The sequence below is a fragment of the Nematolebias whitei genome, chromosome 10, assembly GCF_014905685.2.
Source record: "Nematolebias whitei isolate Nwh7 chromosome 10, NemWhi1, whole genome shotgun sequence".
Classification (NCBI taxonomy): Eukaryota; Metazoa; Chordata; class Actinopteri; order Cyprinodontiformes; family Rivulidae; genus Nematolebias; species Nematolebias whitei.
The window spans coordinates 25,081,109-25,097,446 of record NC_056507.1 but is presented as its reverse complement, the minus strand read 5'-3'; the positions used below and the strand labels follow the sequence as shown (position 1 = coordinate 25,097,446).

The window sequence follows — 16,338 nt, the reverse complement described above, 5'->3', positions numbered from 1 at the left end:
ATCACAGTATTTCTAAAAGTTAAAAAAAAATATCAATCCCAAAAGTCATAGCAGGGGTGTCCTGAATGAGCTGAATGTTTTGATACTTTAGTTACTGGAATAGCTTAGAAACTGTAGGTTAATGTGTATAAAGGTACAGAAGACACTTGAACAGGACCTCATTGGTGTGATTGCTTAATAAGCATTCACACAATAAAAGCTCTGCACATCTTTCTATTGAAGGCTTGTCATTGTTCAGCATTTAGTTACACTAAGGAGCATGTCGGTCATAAATCTTCATTACTATGGTTAGAGTCCAACAAGTGCATTTATTTTTTACAGAGAAATGATGAAGTGAACCCAGAATAAGCAGTTTTTATTAATCAAGGTCCAAGGCCTGTGATGTTTGCACAAGTTTGAACTACGCCTGGATGGAGTCATTTTGAAGGTGTGTGTCTGTGAACTGGTTTTTAGCTGCCGATTGTGGGAGCTTGAGAAGTGCAAGCCCGTCCCCTGCTGGATCAGAGGTGCACAGGATCCAGTGGTTGTTGTCCTGTTCCGCTTTGTGGGAGTCCAAGAATGTCTGAGCCGTCACCTCGTACTCTTTGCCATACGTGTTCCTGCAGGAACACAAATGTTACACACTGCTCAGCAACAGCCTGAATCATGAACAGCTATTAATATATGTGACATGAAATAATATTTGTAATGGTCTGATCATGTGTGCTATCTGGAAACATTTACAACCTTTAGGAATAGCAGATTTGTCACATTACATGACAGACAGCCATACAGTTTACTTTTGTACTCGTCTCTCTTCTTATCTAAAGCACACTTGTCTTTTTTCTTATTTTGTGTAAGAACACCATCAACCTGCAATAAAACTATATCCTTCAATGTGAGGAACTCCTTCCCTTCAGCTTCTTTGGGTCATATCTCTGTTGATTGATTTCATTGCCAAACTGCATAAGATAGAAGACAAATTTAAAGTTTGATCCAAAATCCTCTTCTAGAAAATTCTCTAAACGATACGTCCGGCCTGTTTGTCACTCAGCAGCTGACATAAGACAGCAATTCATAGACATTACAGTGAATCAAAGCAACAAAATTTCCTGTAAAATTTGAAGGAATTTAATAATAATTTAAAAAAATACCAAAAAACTTGATTTTCCAGAACAGCAAGAGCTTGGTTTGTCTTGCAGTGTTTGATCAGGACCTTCACATTAGCCTATAAAACAGTTAATAAAGGTTAATGGAAGCACTGCATGTTACAGAATGTGTTCAGTTGTCAGTAAATGTATTTAATCATATTAGTGTGAAGACTTACAGGAACTGGCAGACCCTCGTATTCAAGTCTCTCCTGGGGGTCAAAGTGCACCATCTTCCACCACGACAGAAAGCAATCGCTCTTATCCAGGTAAACTTCTTGGAGACGAGACATCTTTGCACACTTTAAATTCAATCACAGTAATGACAGTAGTAGAAGTATTGACCCTGGGGATTCTTAAAAATGAACAAAATGAAAATGTGCTGTACCTTCTGGAAACTTTTCAGATCACTTGTCAGGTAAAGCTGATGGGAACACACCAACAAGTAAACAATGTAAACAACAGAGGAGTGACAACGAAACACAAAAACCTTTACAGTTCAGGCTGGAAGTTTGTGCTCATTTTGAATCAACATCATGCTTTCATTCATTTTTTAAATATTAGTTTTTTTTCTGGATGGGTGGTTAGTTTGAGATATATGTAGACATTTAACACCAACATTAATATTACTAAAAAATGTGGTGCACAAGTTCAAACTTATCCTGGATGTTTTTCTCAAATCAGCTCGAGCAAAAGGACATATAGAAGCTTGAAAATATAAAAATGATTATGGTCCTGATAGTGATAAACATGTGGTTTTACTTGGCAGTGACAGTATTATGAATAATGGATGGCTGTACTTAATCAATGCATAATCCAAATGAAATATATAAAAAAAACATCTGTGGTTGTAAACTTTCAAACTTAATTACATTCTTTATAACTACTGCTAAACTAAACAGGTCAAAGTCTATAAGTTTATCGTTAAGAAATTATACAGTTATAGAAACATTACATGAGTCTGTAAAACAAATTATTTACACTCGTCTCTGAGTATGATTTAGTTTCACTGTTTCTATCCAGTAGGTGTTGCAAACAATAAACTCACTGCAGCTGATTTCAAGAGTAATTTTGACCATTTTGCACTTCAAGTGCAAATAAATAAAATAAAAATCAAACTACAGTCACGTTGCACATTACTTTTAGTGAGTAAAGTAGCTTTTTATTCCATTAAACTACAAGATTCCTTCTAATGTGAGAGAGGAGCTGCAGCTGTGGATATCTGGTGGTAAAACCTATACAAGAACACAACTAAACACGATTCAACAAAAAAAATACAAATAATCTAAATTCACAGGTCAGAAACAGAAAGCCAAACAAAGTGATCTAAAACGCTCAACAAAACATCAGAATAACTCAGACTGTATAACATAAAACTTATATTTGAAAGGATCATATCTGAAAGTTTTTTTTTTTTTTTACTGTATTCAAAAACAAGCTACTTAATGAAAGTTAATCAGTTATTTTTTGGGGGGAATTCACCATGTCCTGTATAATTAATTTTCGGTACTATCATTACATTGATTTTTATTTTTTCCATTCAATTGCTCCCATTGATTTTTATCGTGAAGCACTTTGGTAACAGCTGCTGTTTTAAACGTGATTTATAAATAAAGTTGACTTGACATGTCCTGGATGAGACTGAGAATCTACACCAGCAAAAAGTCTCAATTTCAAATATAATCTTCAGACTGGATAATTGAGCATATTTGTCAATGTCAATTTATTTATACAGCACATAAAAACAACAAAAGCTGACCAAAGTGCTTTACAGTTAAGACAGATATAAAAAGAGTAAATGCATCTAGTGCCACTCAAAAACATAAGAAAGTTAACAATAAATACAACACACAACAACAATAAAAATCAGCTCACAATTTGTTCTCAGACTCTGCGTGGATCAAATACCAAGAAATGCAGACGAGTCTTAAACAAAGATTTAAACGTCTCAACAGTCTGAGCGGGCTTTAAATTCTCAGGTAAACTGTTCCGAAGTTTTGGAGCAGCAACCACAAAAGCCCGATCACCTCTGGACTGCAGTTTGGATCTAGAGACATAAGAGGAACTGGTTGGTAGACCGGAGTGCTCCTACTGGAGTGTAGATGTTAATAAGACCACATATTTAATATACATAAACTGTGCACAAACATGGAGTCACTCTAAATCCTTGTACAACACCTGGTAAAGGTTGAACCGGCCGAGTGAACTGCATCATGATCATAGCTGGGGGGATGTGTTTTAGTTGGAAGGTGTGTAAAATTTACATAAAATAAACAATATCATAATACCAAATATATGCAACAAAATAGTTGTGGTACATGTTTTAATTGAACAATATTGATTATTTAGGCTTCTGTCTCCAGTAGGAGGTTGCCACAACAAGCAAACTTGCAGATTTGTCAATTATTTCTTAACCGCCAAACACCCTTCCTGACACAACCTGGGCTCAAACCGGCAGCCTGAGGATCACAAGACCACGGCACTGACCACCGAGCTATGGTGGCCTCGTTGTTTTAACTGAATACGGACATGGAAATTATGCTGTCATATTTTTAATGTTACATTAATGACTTGATGCTAATATGCTCACTTTTGCGGTTGCTGAATATTGCACACAGATAAACAATAACTGCTGGTTTATGCATCTGATTAATCGATCTCAATAAAACCAATTATAAAATATGAGTTGATTAATTGTCTATTATCATTACTGTATGAAAGTGAACTTACTCCTCTGGCGAAGCCACTTGTTGTTTTCAGAGCAAAATTTTGCTCAAAGTGCAGAGTCGCTCCTTCAGGACTGCTATCAACACTGTGCCACAGGGACAGTGTTACACACTGACAGAAGGGCGTTGGCGATCATGATGTCATTTTGACGCTGCGTACCTGGTGATGATGAAAGCAGTGCGTGTGCAGGGTTGAATACTGCTTCCTGCGCTGACTTGACAGGGAGCTTGAATACCCAGAGACGGGACATTCGTCAAACTGTGGATGTCACAGTTAATGCTGACAACGCTGCACTCCCCGTGTTCTCCTCCCATGTTCACCAGCATCACAACATCCCCAAAGTGCAGATTTCCATCGTTTGTCACAGAAAGGTTCACCTACACATGTGGACAAACATTCCTTTTAGTACAGTTATCACTGTCATTGTTAGTGCTTTAAAATGTGTTTTAAATGAGCTGAAACTCGTGTTACCGGCTGTAAAATGTTCTGTTTGAGGAGGTCTACTTTCTGAGCAACAAGTTCACCTTTCTCCTTTTTCTCCAAATACTCTTTCATTTTAGTCTGGAAAAAAGAATTACAAATTATTTTTTCCTTCCTTCCTTATTTTTATCTCATTGAATGTGGACTACAATAAAAAAAAACGCCATCATATTTAGGAAAAAAATTAATAGTACAAACATGTTTGTAAAACAAAGCTAAATCCTAGTACAGTAAATTAGATTTACTTGCTGGTATTTAAAGTTCTTTATTCAACAAATTTCAAGCAAATATGTCAAAGCCTTTTATATAACAAGTAGATACTTTATATCTTTTTATATACCGGTAGTTAGAATAACAATAAACAACAAAAAAGTTAATTTTATCTTATTAAAAGAGCAAATGCATTTGTAATTTACTACTGTGAATATTGTGAGTACTGTGTGTACATTATGTGCAATGCTTTTTCTTTAAAGTAATCTTTATCACTTAAAAAAAAAATCAGCAAATCAATACCATTGGGTAATTAGTTATCGTTACACAAGATAAACTAATTATTTAAAAAAATCATTTAATGTAAATAGAGTTAGGAGAATAATCCATTATAACTTAATGCAATAAAGAAACCTCTTAGTGGAGATTTATTGTTGGGGCCTGCCAATACAAACATATATGAAACAGAGGAGTGTATTGCAAAACATAAAAGTAAATTATACAAATTAAATTATATAAATACAGTAATTTTGTAACGTTATTTATTTTTTTTTTTTACTGTAATGTACTAAACTACTAAGTGATCTGAATGTTTTCAGACTGGTTTATCTAAATGTAATAAAATGAGGGCTGTGCAAAATGATATCTGAAATATTCAACTGTATAAGCATTTTATTCAGCCAAGACACAGCAGATTTTATAAGATGTACTGTATTAAAATTTAGGATAACACATATTTACAAAGCATAAAATAAAATAAAAATGTTTTTGAAGAATTGCTCTGCATCAAACAAGCAGTATGAGGTTGTAAATTATAAATCACCCTCCTGTGTAGTTCGTTGGAGGAAATGCTTTTATATTTCTGGACAAAGGAATATGAAATATAACAAACCCTCACGGCAGTGTTACAACACATTAATGATTAAAGATAATTGTTTAATTTTATTATTATTATTGCCCTTTAGTTAGTTTCACTAAATATTTACCCCACTTAAGTGAGAGTAGTTTGCATTAGTCAAACTAACATTCACACATATTTTAAAACCTTCCCTTAACACTGATAGCTACAACTCGAAGGCTAAATTTTGCTAAATGAGTTTACATCTTTATTTTTTGAAAACTTTTCTTCAAACAAACAAACCTCCTCTAAGACTTGGTCCTCTCTCCAGTTTCCAGCCTTCGCTTTAGATTGGTAACATCTGAACTGAGCCATTTCGAGCATTATGAGAACTACTCAGTGAGTTAGCTTAGAAAGCTACGATACAAAACCGTCTACACAAGGTTACATGAGCGCGTGGTTTAGGTGATGGTTTCTATGGTAACGGAATTCATCGCGGGACGGCTTCGTACATGCGAAGCTCAATAATCAGGCTTCTACACCAAATTGTGCCTAAAGATATGTAAATGCTCCCACATCGATGGCGTACATGTACTCATTTGTATGAATTAGGAAATGTCTAGTGTATTAGCTTTAATTCTACAAGTTCAAATCAAGCTAGACGACTGTATCTTGGTTGCTATGGTAACGGAGTTCTCGCCAGTTCGAGAAGGGGGTCTCTGCAGACCAAAAGTGGGCGTTTCTGGCGAATAGGCGTTTATGGGCGGCGAACACTGATTGGCTAACAGTATTTAATAGGCGTTTGTCGGCGGCGAACACTGATTGGCTGTGGGTAACCCTCAAAGTCACGAGGATTATTGATGAGGTAACGTTTCTTTGCGATGTTTGACAAAGAAATATGATTTATTGTACTTATAAAGCATGTTATGTTTTCACTTATGCATTTTATTGAAGTACGTTTATTGTAGGTCACGATAGTTTGGACCGTTCTCTCGTTGCTTTCGTAACACACTGAGGTAAAGTGAGCCTCCACAGCAGCTCTCACTGTGCACGTTTACAACAACTGGGTGTTGCTTTTCAAAATAAAAGCTGAAAATAAAAGTTCTTAATACTTAAAAAAATAAATATTTTAAAGCTGTGTATAACTGAAAAATATGAAAAATAAATAAATAAAAGTTGTTATTAGCTGAAAAATAAATAAATAAAAGCTGTTAATTATATCGATGTCTTTCTGCCATGTCAGGGACCTCTCTCACTTCAGACTGACTCTAGAGAAGACCCCAAGATGTTGCCCAACAATGTTGACCAACATCTGATGTTGACTTTCAAAATAAATCACCTCTAAAGTTTAACATAGTTCATAATAATAGCCAAAAGTTGCTGACCTTGTTGCAACGTGAGTTAACACAAACATGAGTGTAAATTGTCAATGATTCAATAATGAGTAATAACTTATTCAATAAAAAAGTCTGTAATTTGTCAATAATAGTCAATAATTCATTCAAGAATAGATTATGGGTGTTTGGTATGGCTCAGTGGCTAAAATGGGTTGGATGTTAGAGAAATTACTTAATTTTCAATTACCTGAATGCACAAATTCCTTCATTTATAGTTAAACTTTAGGAAATCAACTTTTTTTTTCCTTGTGAAAAAAATATTAAAATTAACTTTAAAATCCAATCCAGGATTAAGTAACAACTAGCAACACCCTAACTGTACTATGTTCTGTGTTTCCAACAGATGCTACGATGACTTCTACAAATGGATGTCCCAATAAACACAATAAAAAAATTCAATGATGCATCAAATGTTGTCTGAGTATGTTTTAAGGTAATAACAAATGTGAAATCTGAAAAACAAAGAGAATTCCTGAATCTGTCTTGTGTGCTTTGATGTGTACATAAGTTTATTGGAGGTCCTGAAACAACTTTTCTGAGAACACAAAGATTTTTATTTTACCTTTGGCCAAGATGTCAGTTTGAAATCAGGCTGCTTACTGCAAAACCAAAAGGTTTTTTAAGACGGTCTTCATTTGTATTGTTTTGTCAACTAAGCTAAATGTAATTTCTAAAATATGGATAAATCTGATCTCATCATGCAGCATGAGCAACTGGGTATAGGTGTGAGGGCCAAAAGTCTGGTTATGTACTGACTCCTAAATGTGCTTGTTTTCTACTGAAACATGGAGTATGGTTGACCTTTAAAATGTGAGACAGCTGAGGAAGTTAACCAGTAAACAGAATACCTGCTCCAGGTGCAGAAATCTTACAGAAACTGACAATCACTCATCTGTAGTGACTGCAGGTTGAACAAGACAATGTGAAGTTAAAGGAAACATCCTTTGTCCCAAGGCCACTTTAAGTATCATTAATATTTTTCTTTCTTTATGAATCGATTGTAACTTTGTTCACATTTTTCAACAACCAAAATGGAATTTGTTTTTTAATGTTATGGCTAGGTATTAAAAAAAAAAACCCTAACATTTAGCTCCCCCATTACCCAGTTATGTTGCTCTTATTTTGAAATGTAACCGGAAGTTCTGTGTTAAGAGAGGCGGAAAAAGAAGTTACGGAGACGCCGCGGCAGTATACTGGAGCAATGTCGAACCGAGACGCCGCCAGTGTTGAACCTGAGACGCCGCTAATGTCGAACCGGTTAACACCATAGACATAATATGCCTGTGGTTAACACAATCTGCCAATAACACCTTGTTTTTAGACATAATGTGTCTGTGGTTACGGCATTTTATCGTTCAGCCTTTTTTTCTATCGTCCAATCAGATGTGGCCGTCCAGACACGCCCATTTTTCTATCGTCCAATCAGATGTGGCCGTCCAGACACGCCCATTTTTCTATCGTCCAATCAGATCCGGCCGGCCAGAAACGCTTATTTTCCTATCGTCCAATCAGATATGACCGCTCAGATACGCCCACTTTCCTATAGTCCAATCAGATATGAGCGCCCAGATACGCCTTCCGAATTTGCCTGCAGAGACCCCTTTTTGGCCAGTTCTGCCAAATTCTCGCGAGATCAACCGCCACTACCGTGCTGCTCAGTGTTGCCAGGTGTACGATATTTATCGTATTTGAACAATTTTGCCCTCTGTACGATCAATAATCCCAAAAAAGACCAAATATACGATAATTTGACCATTCCGTGAATGTGTGGTTGTAATCAGTTGTCATCGGCCTGTCGCAACTGTCTGTCAGATTTTTTTTCTGAACCCTGAAGGCATCTAAATGTTACCTACGAGTGACGTTTACCTCAGAACAACGGCCATGATTGGCTGAATAGTCTGCTGCGCCCGCCCCATGAGTGAGGAAAAGAAAAAACGAAAAGCAGCAGCAGAGCCGGACTGGAAGCGGACCCATCAGTACTATAGTGCAATAGATTTATTTTGGTACGATAATTTCCCTTAAAATACGATAATTTTATGTCGCTAGTACGATAATCCTACATTTATCACCTGGCAACACTGGTGCTGTTCCACAACCCAGAGAAGACCAGATGACATGATTTAACCTTTTTTCTTGTTATCTACCTGGATGACTTGAGTTTATAAACCTTTTTGCTGAGCAAAGATATAAATGCAGCACTTTTGTTTTTGCTCCCATTTTTCATGAGCCGAACTCAGATATCCAAGACTTTTTCTATGACCTTTTTCTCTCAAATACAAATTTATGTAAATCTGTGTGAGCCCTTCTCCTTTGCTGACATATTCCATCTCACAGGTGTGGCATATCAGTACGACCACTTTTTGCTTCATGCATTGCAACACGTCTCCATAAGAGTTGATCAGGTCGTTGACTGCGGCCTTTGAAATGTTGGTCCACTTCAAGGGTTGTGTGAAGTTGCTGGATATTGTCAGGAACTGGAACACGCCCTCGTAGAGCATCCCACACGCGACACGTCCATTATGCTGGCCATGCAAGAACTGGGATGTCTTCAGCGTCCAGGAATTGCGTGCATATCCTTGCAATATGGGGCTATTAAGGCAGAGTTAGAGGTTTGATTTCACCAGCACGTTAAGTGTCCCTGGGCAAGACACTGAACCATGCCTCCAATATTAATGTGATCTAAAGCATAGAATGATTTGTTCAGATTAGCTTTGTTGAGCTGCAAGAGTGCTGTATGTGTGTGTGAATGGCTTAATGATGCGTAGATTTTGTAAGTGCTTCAGTATCTTGATTAGATAGAAAATAACTATACAAGTAGTCTGCTTTTGATGCTGCAACATGAGGTGAGGGCCGAGGATAAATGGCACAATGGGCCTCAGGACCATGTCACAGTATCTTGGTGCATTCACAGTTGCATCAATAATATGCACTTGTCTTTCATAACGTACACCTGTCACCATAACCCCACCATCACCATGGGCCACTCGATTCACAGTGGTGACGAGCAAACCGCTCACCCACACAATGCCACACACACACACCGTCTGCCATATGCCATGTACAGTGAAAACCAGAATACATCCATGAAGAGAATGCTTCTCCAACACGCAGGACGCCACTGAACGTGAGCATTTGCCCACTCAAGTCAGTTACAACAAACTGCAGTCATGTGGAGACCCTGATGAGGACGACGAGCATGCAGATGAACGTCCCTGAGACAGTTTCTGATAGTTTGGGCAGAAATGATTTGGTTATGCAAACTGAATGTTGCAGCAGCTGTCCGGGTGGCTGGTCTCAGACGATCTTGTAGGTGAAGATGTTGGATGTGGAGGTCCTGGGCTGCTGTAGTTACACATGGTCAGCGGCTGAGAGATCGAATGGATGTATTGCCAAATTCTCTGAAACACCTTTGGAGATGGCCTTTGGAAGAGAAATGCACATTCAGTTGATGGGCAACAGCTCTGCTCTGCAGGCAGCATGCGCAGCACCTGCTCCCTCAAAACCTGCAACATCTGTGGCATTGTGCTGAGATAAAACTGCACATTTTAGAGTGGCCTTTTACTGTGGTCAGCCTAAGGCACACCTGTGTAAAAATCATGCTGCCTAATCAGCATCTTGATCAGCCACACCTGTGAGGTGGATGGATTACCTCAGTAAGGGCTCACCAACACAGATTTACACACATTTGTGAACAGTATTTGAAAGAAAAAGGCCTATTGCGTACATAGACAAAGTCTTAGATCAAGTTCAGCTCATGAAAACAAAAAAGCAAACACAAAAGTGTTGCGTTTATATTTTTGTTCATTGTACATATAATTGGGTACCCATAAAAATAAAAATAAAATCTGTTGAAGAGCTTTGTTGCTATTGAAGAGCTCATCTTACATTTGAATTGGGACTAAGAATAAAACCACACTGTTCAGTTTTGTTCACAGTTCCTTCAAAATACGCAGGTTTTTTTTTTTTTTTTACTTGATGAACAATTAGATTTTAACAGCTTCACTCCAAATGGGTAATGTCCATCTGTCTGCCGCTGACTGTTTTTTTGTCTGTTTCCATCTGTATGCATCAGTGACCATTGGCTCGGCCTTTGGCATCAAAGCCATTCATATGACTCAGTTTGTGGTTTTGTTCTTTTGGTGGGTCACTGTCATCCTCCTCTTCGTCACTCCGGAGATCGCCTTCAAGCTGCAGAATGAGAAAGAGCCACAGAATGGACTTGGGGCACTATGAGAATGAGGCTAAATGGAAACAACAGTTGGAGCTCCTTATCAAACACCTTTGAACGCACCTGGCTGAAGAGGAACTTATAAACCATCCGTGATATTAAAAAAGCCCAGTAGATGTGGAGAATCTGTAGAACCAACAACATGACGTTGAAGAAATAGTAGCCAAAGAAGGGCGGAAATTCCTCGACTGGGTACACCCACGTACAGTGAATAAGCCTACAGAAGATAACACACATTTATCAGACACGACAAGTCATAAAGCATTATACTACATTCTCTTGCTTATGCATTTATTGTACTTACCAGAATGGAAAAAAAACAAGTCTTGTACCCATAAATAGAACTGAAAATACCACAAAAATGGCATTAGCAGTCTGATGCCACTTGGCGTAGTTAAAAACCTTTGCACACTGAAAAACACACAAGAGCCAAGTTCAGTTTTTCCCCTTTAAAAATGCTTAAGACAGCTACAGGCAGAAAAATATACTGATAGAGTAATAATACAACAGAAAACACAAGTATGATTAGTTATACCATGTGAATATACTGCAAGTGTCTTTTCTCCCTGGGTTTCATGCAGCAAACTTAGTGTTTGACATAAAATTTATTTATTCTTCTAGACTTTCTGTCTCTGGAGTCATGCCCGCACTGGGTCCTCCATTACCCAGACTGCATCTCTGATATACAGTATAGTGATAAAAAATACATGTACAGTAGTCCCTCGCTACTTCGCGGTTCAACTTTTGCGGACTTGCTCTTTTATGGTTTTTCAACAATCGTCAACTTTAATATTAATCACGAGATAAAAAGTTAATGAAAAAAAACTTCTGACAGGCACAGCCATTTTGTAGTCTTTTTTCAATAAGCCTACAGTGTAACACCAGTCAAAAGAACTACACTACCCAAAAGCCAACAGTGCTTCCGGCTGCTACTTTCTGTTGAAATGGAGGGAAAATTTTGAAACGTAAAGTCAGAAGTAACGATCTATCTATGAAGCTCACAGAACTGGCAGGAAAGTCTCAAATAATCCTGAAGCTCAATTATCTGCACGCACATCAACCTGGACAGGGCGGTGGGCTTCGTCGCTGCAGGGTAGGTCTGCAGAACCGGAACCGAGCCCGATCAGAACCGAGCTGCTAGTCTGCAGAGCTGGTGAGTAAAATTTTGCAGTACGGTACAGTACATGTGTCTTGTTAAAATGACACAGGTTTAAGAGTTTAGAACATTGCAAGAATGTGGGAAGTGTTATAAAACCTTAAATATATGTAAATACTAAAATAAATATAGCGTTCCTACTTTGCGTTTTTCCACCTATCACGGTGGTGTTTGGAACGTAACCCCTGTGAAAATCGAGGGACTACTGTAAAACAAAAAGTAAATCTGCTTAAAAAAAAAACTTTTTTTGTAATAAGTGGTTTCCAAAGTTAAGGTTTTGAACCCACTGTGGGTTGTGAAATACAAAGAGTGTGGTCTTGAACTGATTTACAGCGATCAAACTTAAAGTAATCATAGTAAGGATGTTTTAGCCATAATATTAGAAGATATATACAACAATCACAAATAGATATAAATAGTATAATGGTTGTTAAAGCTGTTATCTGCTGCTGTTCTGCCCTTGTTTGATGGTTATTGATATTTGTCCACTTGAACGAGTGAGTGATAAGACAAGGTAAGAAATCACTGGCTTTGTTATTTTATGAGTAGGAAGCTAAAGAGATCATAAATTAATGCTTAGATGATCCACTGCATCTAGTTTTGTTGGTGAAAATATGCAGCTCCTTTTCCATAAATGTGTCTAGAACTGTGCACATCTATACTGCACTTGTATTGTTTAAGTGGTGCCTTTTGCAGTTTTAGCATCGTTTTTCTCAACTTCTAACAACGCTAGTTACTCTCCTCACTCTGAGCAACACATTTTCCATTTCAGAAGCACTGACATCACATGTACCTCATGTGTGCTTTTTCCTTTTACAATGGCACTTTGCATGACCATTAACAATTTACTTCCTACATTGTGAGAAAAATCATCCAAAACATCTCCCTTTAAGTGTGTGCCCAGTTGAACCACCATCCTGACCTCCTCCATTTCAGTGTTTTCTCTGGCTCCACTGTCTAAACTTATCAACTTGATCACAACATTAAGATGGGCAGTAGACTGACCAGAAAACACCAACAGCCAGTGATGGAACTGCACAGTTCTAGCAAGTTACCCAGCACGCTTAAAAAAAAACAACTGGCCTCTGGACAGAGGTTCTGTACTGCCAGAACAAAAACCAGCAGACGCATAAATATTTTATATTTTTCCTCACTAAGTTCTCCCTTCTTACTTTTCTTTCTCCTGCACTTGAGCAGGAAAAAATAATCCTGTTTACAGATCTCTGTACATTTGGCAAAACAAATGAGTGTGAGATTAATGTCAACAAAATGACAAGAATTATAGGCCTCGTCTTTAAACCTGAAGATATCTGTTTTTAAAACTGCAAATTACAAATGAGTGCATTGTCAACTTTGCCTGATGGCTCACAGAAATGTTATAATATTTAAAAAAATGTGTTAGAAGAGCACTGACCTCCAGCAGTACATCGGTAGAGTCGTGGACTATAATCACGAGGGTTCCAATACGAATAAAGTTGGAAATCCAGGAGAAGCTCAGCAGAGTCAGCGTAGCTATATGATGAATCACCTGCTCTTTAAAGTCCTAGAAACGTGCACATGACAGGTTAACACTATCCCTTTGGTCACAGTAGGTCTCATTTAATATTTAATTCATACATTTTTGTAAAACCAACAACTTGTCAATAAAATAAAATTTCATTAACAAATAGGAAGTGTTGGAGAAATTCATTCACTGGCGTTGTTTGCTCAGGCAAACATTTTTAACCATTTTTTTTTATTCAACCTTTATTTAGACAGATAAGTCACATTGAGCCTCGAAGACTTATTTACAAGTGAGACCTGTTTAGACAGACAAAAAAGTAATGATAAGATGGTCTCAAGCATGTGTGGCAGCAATCAGGTGAGGAGTACAAAGATAAGTGTGTGATGCCTACAGTCAAGCATGGTGGTGGGAATGCCATGGTCTGGGGCTGCATGAGTGCAGCAGGAGTTGGGGAGTTACATTTCATTGAGGGACACATGAACTCCAATATGTACTGTGAAATACTGAAGAAGAGCATAATCCCCCTCCCTCTGGAAACTGGGTCGCAGGGCAATGTTCCAGCATGATCAGAATCAGAATCAGAATCAGTTTATTATCGCCATGTCAATGAACGAGGTTCACAAACTAGGAATTTGCTTCGACATAAGGTGCGAATAGTAGTAAAGTAAAATAAAGTAAAAATAAAGTAAAAATTAAGTAAAAATGAGAACATTACATAAGACATAAGCCTGTGTACACCCACGAATAAAGTAAAATTAAAACCATAACATAACCATATGTACACCCATACAAACCCCAAACACACCTCTAAGACGACCACTGCTTTAATGAAGAGGCTGAGGGTAAAGGTGATGGACTGGCCAAGCATGTCTCCAGACCTAAACCCAATAGAACATCTTTGGGGCATCCTCAAGCGGAAGGCGGAGGAGCACAAAGTCTCAAATATCCGCTAGCTCCGTGATGTCATCATGGAGGAGTGGAAAAGCATTCCAGTGGCAACCAGTGAAGCTCTGGTGAACTCCATGCCCAGGACAGTTAAGGCAGTTCTGGTAAATACTGGTGACCACACAACATATCGAGACTTCAGGAACTTTCACTAAGGGGTGTACTCACTTTTGTTGCCAGTGGTTTAGACATTAATGGCCGTGTACAGAGTTATTTTGAGGGAAGAATAAATTTACACTGCTTTATAAGCTGCACACAGACCACTTTTCATTGTGTCAAAGTGTCATTTTATCAGTGTTGTCCCATGAAAAGATATACTTAAATATCTGCAGCGATGTGAGGGGTGTACTCACTTTTGTGATACACTGTACATAACATAAATAAGCATACATAGAAGTATACGCATGAAAACCAGTCAGAAAAAAGCCACAAGCCACATTATCTGTTGCTTTTATACACCCCCCCCCCCCCCCCAGCTCAGAGTTCAAAATAGTTCAGGGGGCGTCCATCTTGAAGCCAGCTGCAGTTTTCTTACACAGTACACTTCATGTACCCAAACATATGGTTCATGGGCAAAGATAAGATAATGTTTTGAGCTGATCGTTCTCAGTGCAGAGGGGAAAAATGTTTGCAGCCATAATAATAAAAACATCCATAACCTCTGACCAAAAACTCCCTGACAGTAAGTTATAAAGATTTTTTTAAACGATAAAAGTTCAAATTATTTAAAAGCAAATAGTGTAACACATGTGCACTTACTTTGCGTTTGACATCAAATGTGAGGCTGAAGAGCAGGGAAAGGTAGAAGCCCGTTTCTAAGAGGTAATACCAGTACTGCGATGGCAGCATAGACTGTGTGGACATGTGACAAACACAAAGATGTGTTCATGTATTGTCCTACATGCATTATTACACAATCTATTTTATTCACAAAGGTAGTGCCACTCACCTGTTTTGGAAATCCTGCCCAAACCTCCTTTAGATTATAAAGCCAAGGTTTCTAAAGCCAACAATGGCAGAAAAGGAGAGAATAAAAATGAGATTTTAAACAAAAACCGTAAGTAACCGTTGTCAAGGTGTCTGAGAGCTCATGTGTCTCTGTGTACCAAATTTCTATGGGCTCCTCACAATAGAGGAGCAAAGAGAATGAAAAGAAAACAAGGTCATAATATCCTTACATCATAAAGGGCCCAGATTCCTCCAAGAAATGCAAAGAGATAAAAAAAGCCTCTCCAGCTGTTGAACCACAAAGACCTTAATGTCACACACTTACACAAACACACGTGTTCTTACATATGGTGCAAAATATAAACACAGGAATGCACACACCTGGCCTCACAGAACCTCTTCTGCAGCCCTGGTCGATCTTGGTTCCTTCTCCTCCTGAACCACACTTCGACTCTCCTCTGAGGCCAGTTGGTCTTCTTACACAGAGCGCGAACATCCATCTGACACACACAAACAATCCAGCTGTTACATTCTCTCCAAATACGACTTAAATACTGGCATTAGGTTTTTGTATCCAACGAGTACTTTTCAACAACAGTAGGTGTTTTTGGACTGAATGGGATTAGTTCTCAGTTATAACAAGTTTACTTTTTTGGTTTTCACACTGGCAGTAATGTGCAAGTTTGTGGTCCTTTTAAAATTTGAAGCTCTTGCACAAATGTTCTAATCCAGGGGTCTTCAACTTTTTCAGTTTGGGACCCCCAAACTGATGGAGAAA

General features: G+C 38.0%; 2 protein-coding genes across 2 annotated transcripts in view; both read right to left on the bottom strand.

Moving 5' to 3' along the window:
* Positions 1–400: 400 nt before the first annotated feature.
* On the bottom strand, positions 401–5,830 carry cfap161 (cilia and flagella associated protein 161). Its single transcript, XM_037683663.1, has 8 exons — positions 5,686–5,830; positions 4,326–4,415; positions 4,014–4,231; positions 3,858–3,939; positions 1,516–1,551; positions 1,307–1,429; positions 1,134–1,207; positions 401–599 (listed from the first exon to the last, which is right to left on the bottom strand). The coding sequence occupies exons 1-8, from the start codon at positions 5,764–5,766 to the stop codon at positions 401–403; spliced, it is 903 nt and encodes a 300-aa protein (XP_037539591.1). The 5' UTR covers positions 5,767–5,830.
* Positions 5,831–10,667: 4,837 nt separating this feature from the next.
* The window catches only part of cers3b (ceramide synthase 3b), a 9,832-nt gene continuing 4,161 nt past the window's right edge, over positions 10,668–16,338 (bottom strand). Inside the window, exons 6-13 of the mRNA XM_037683497.1 lie at positions 15,942–16,060; positions 15,791–15,848; positions 15,562–15,612; positions 15,372–15,464; positions 13,578–13,706; positions 11,312–11,418; positions 11,071–11,224; positions 10,668–10,967 (exon numbers count right to left, since the gene is read on the bottom strand). Coding sequence (XP_037539425.1) covers positions 10,848–10,967; positions 11,071–11,224; positions 11,312–11,418; positions 13,578–13,706; positions 15,372–15,464; positions 15,562–15,612; positions 15,791–15,848; positions 15,942–16,060 — 831 coding nt within the window. The 3' untranslated portion in view covers positions 10,668–10,847. The remainder of the gene's footprint in view (positions 10,968–11,070; positions 11,225–11,311; positions 11,419–13,577; positions 13,707–15,371; positions 15,465–15,561; positions 15,613–15,790; positions 15,849–15,941; positions 16,061–16,338) is intronic.

Coding starts and splice junctions, on each gene's coding strand:
- cfap161 (XM_037683663.1), bottom strand. CDS start 5,766: ATGCTCGAAATGGCTCAGTTCAGATGTTACCAATCTAAAGCGAAGGCT. Junction 1,430..1,515: donor ATCTGAAAAGTTTCCAGAAG/GTACAGCACATT, acceptor TTGAATTTAAAG/TGTGCAAAGATGTCTCGTCT. Junction 600..1,133: donor CTGGAAAATCAAGTTTTTTG/GTATTTTTTTAA, acceptor GTGTTCCTGCAG/GAACACGTATGGCAAAGAGT.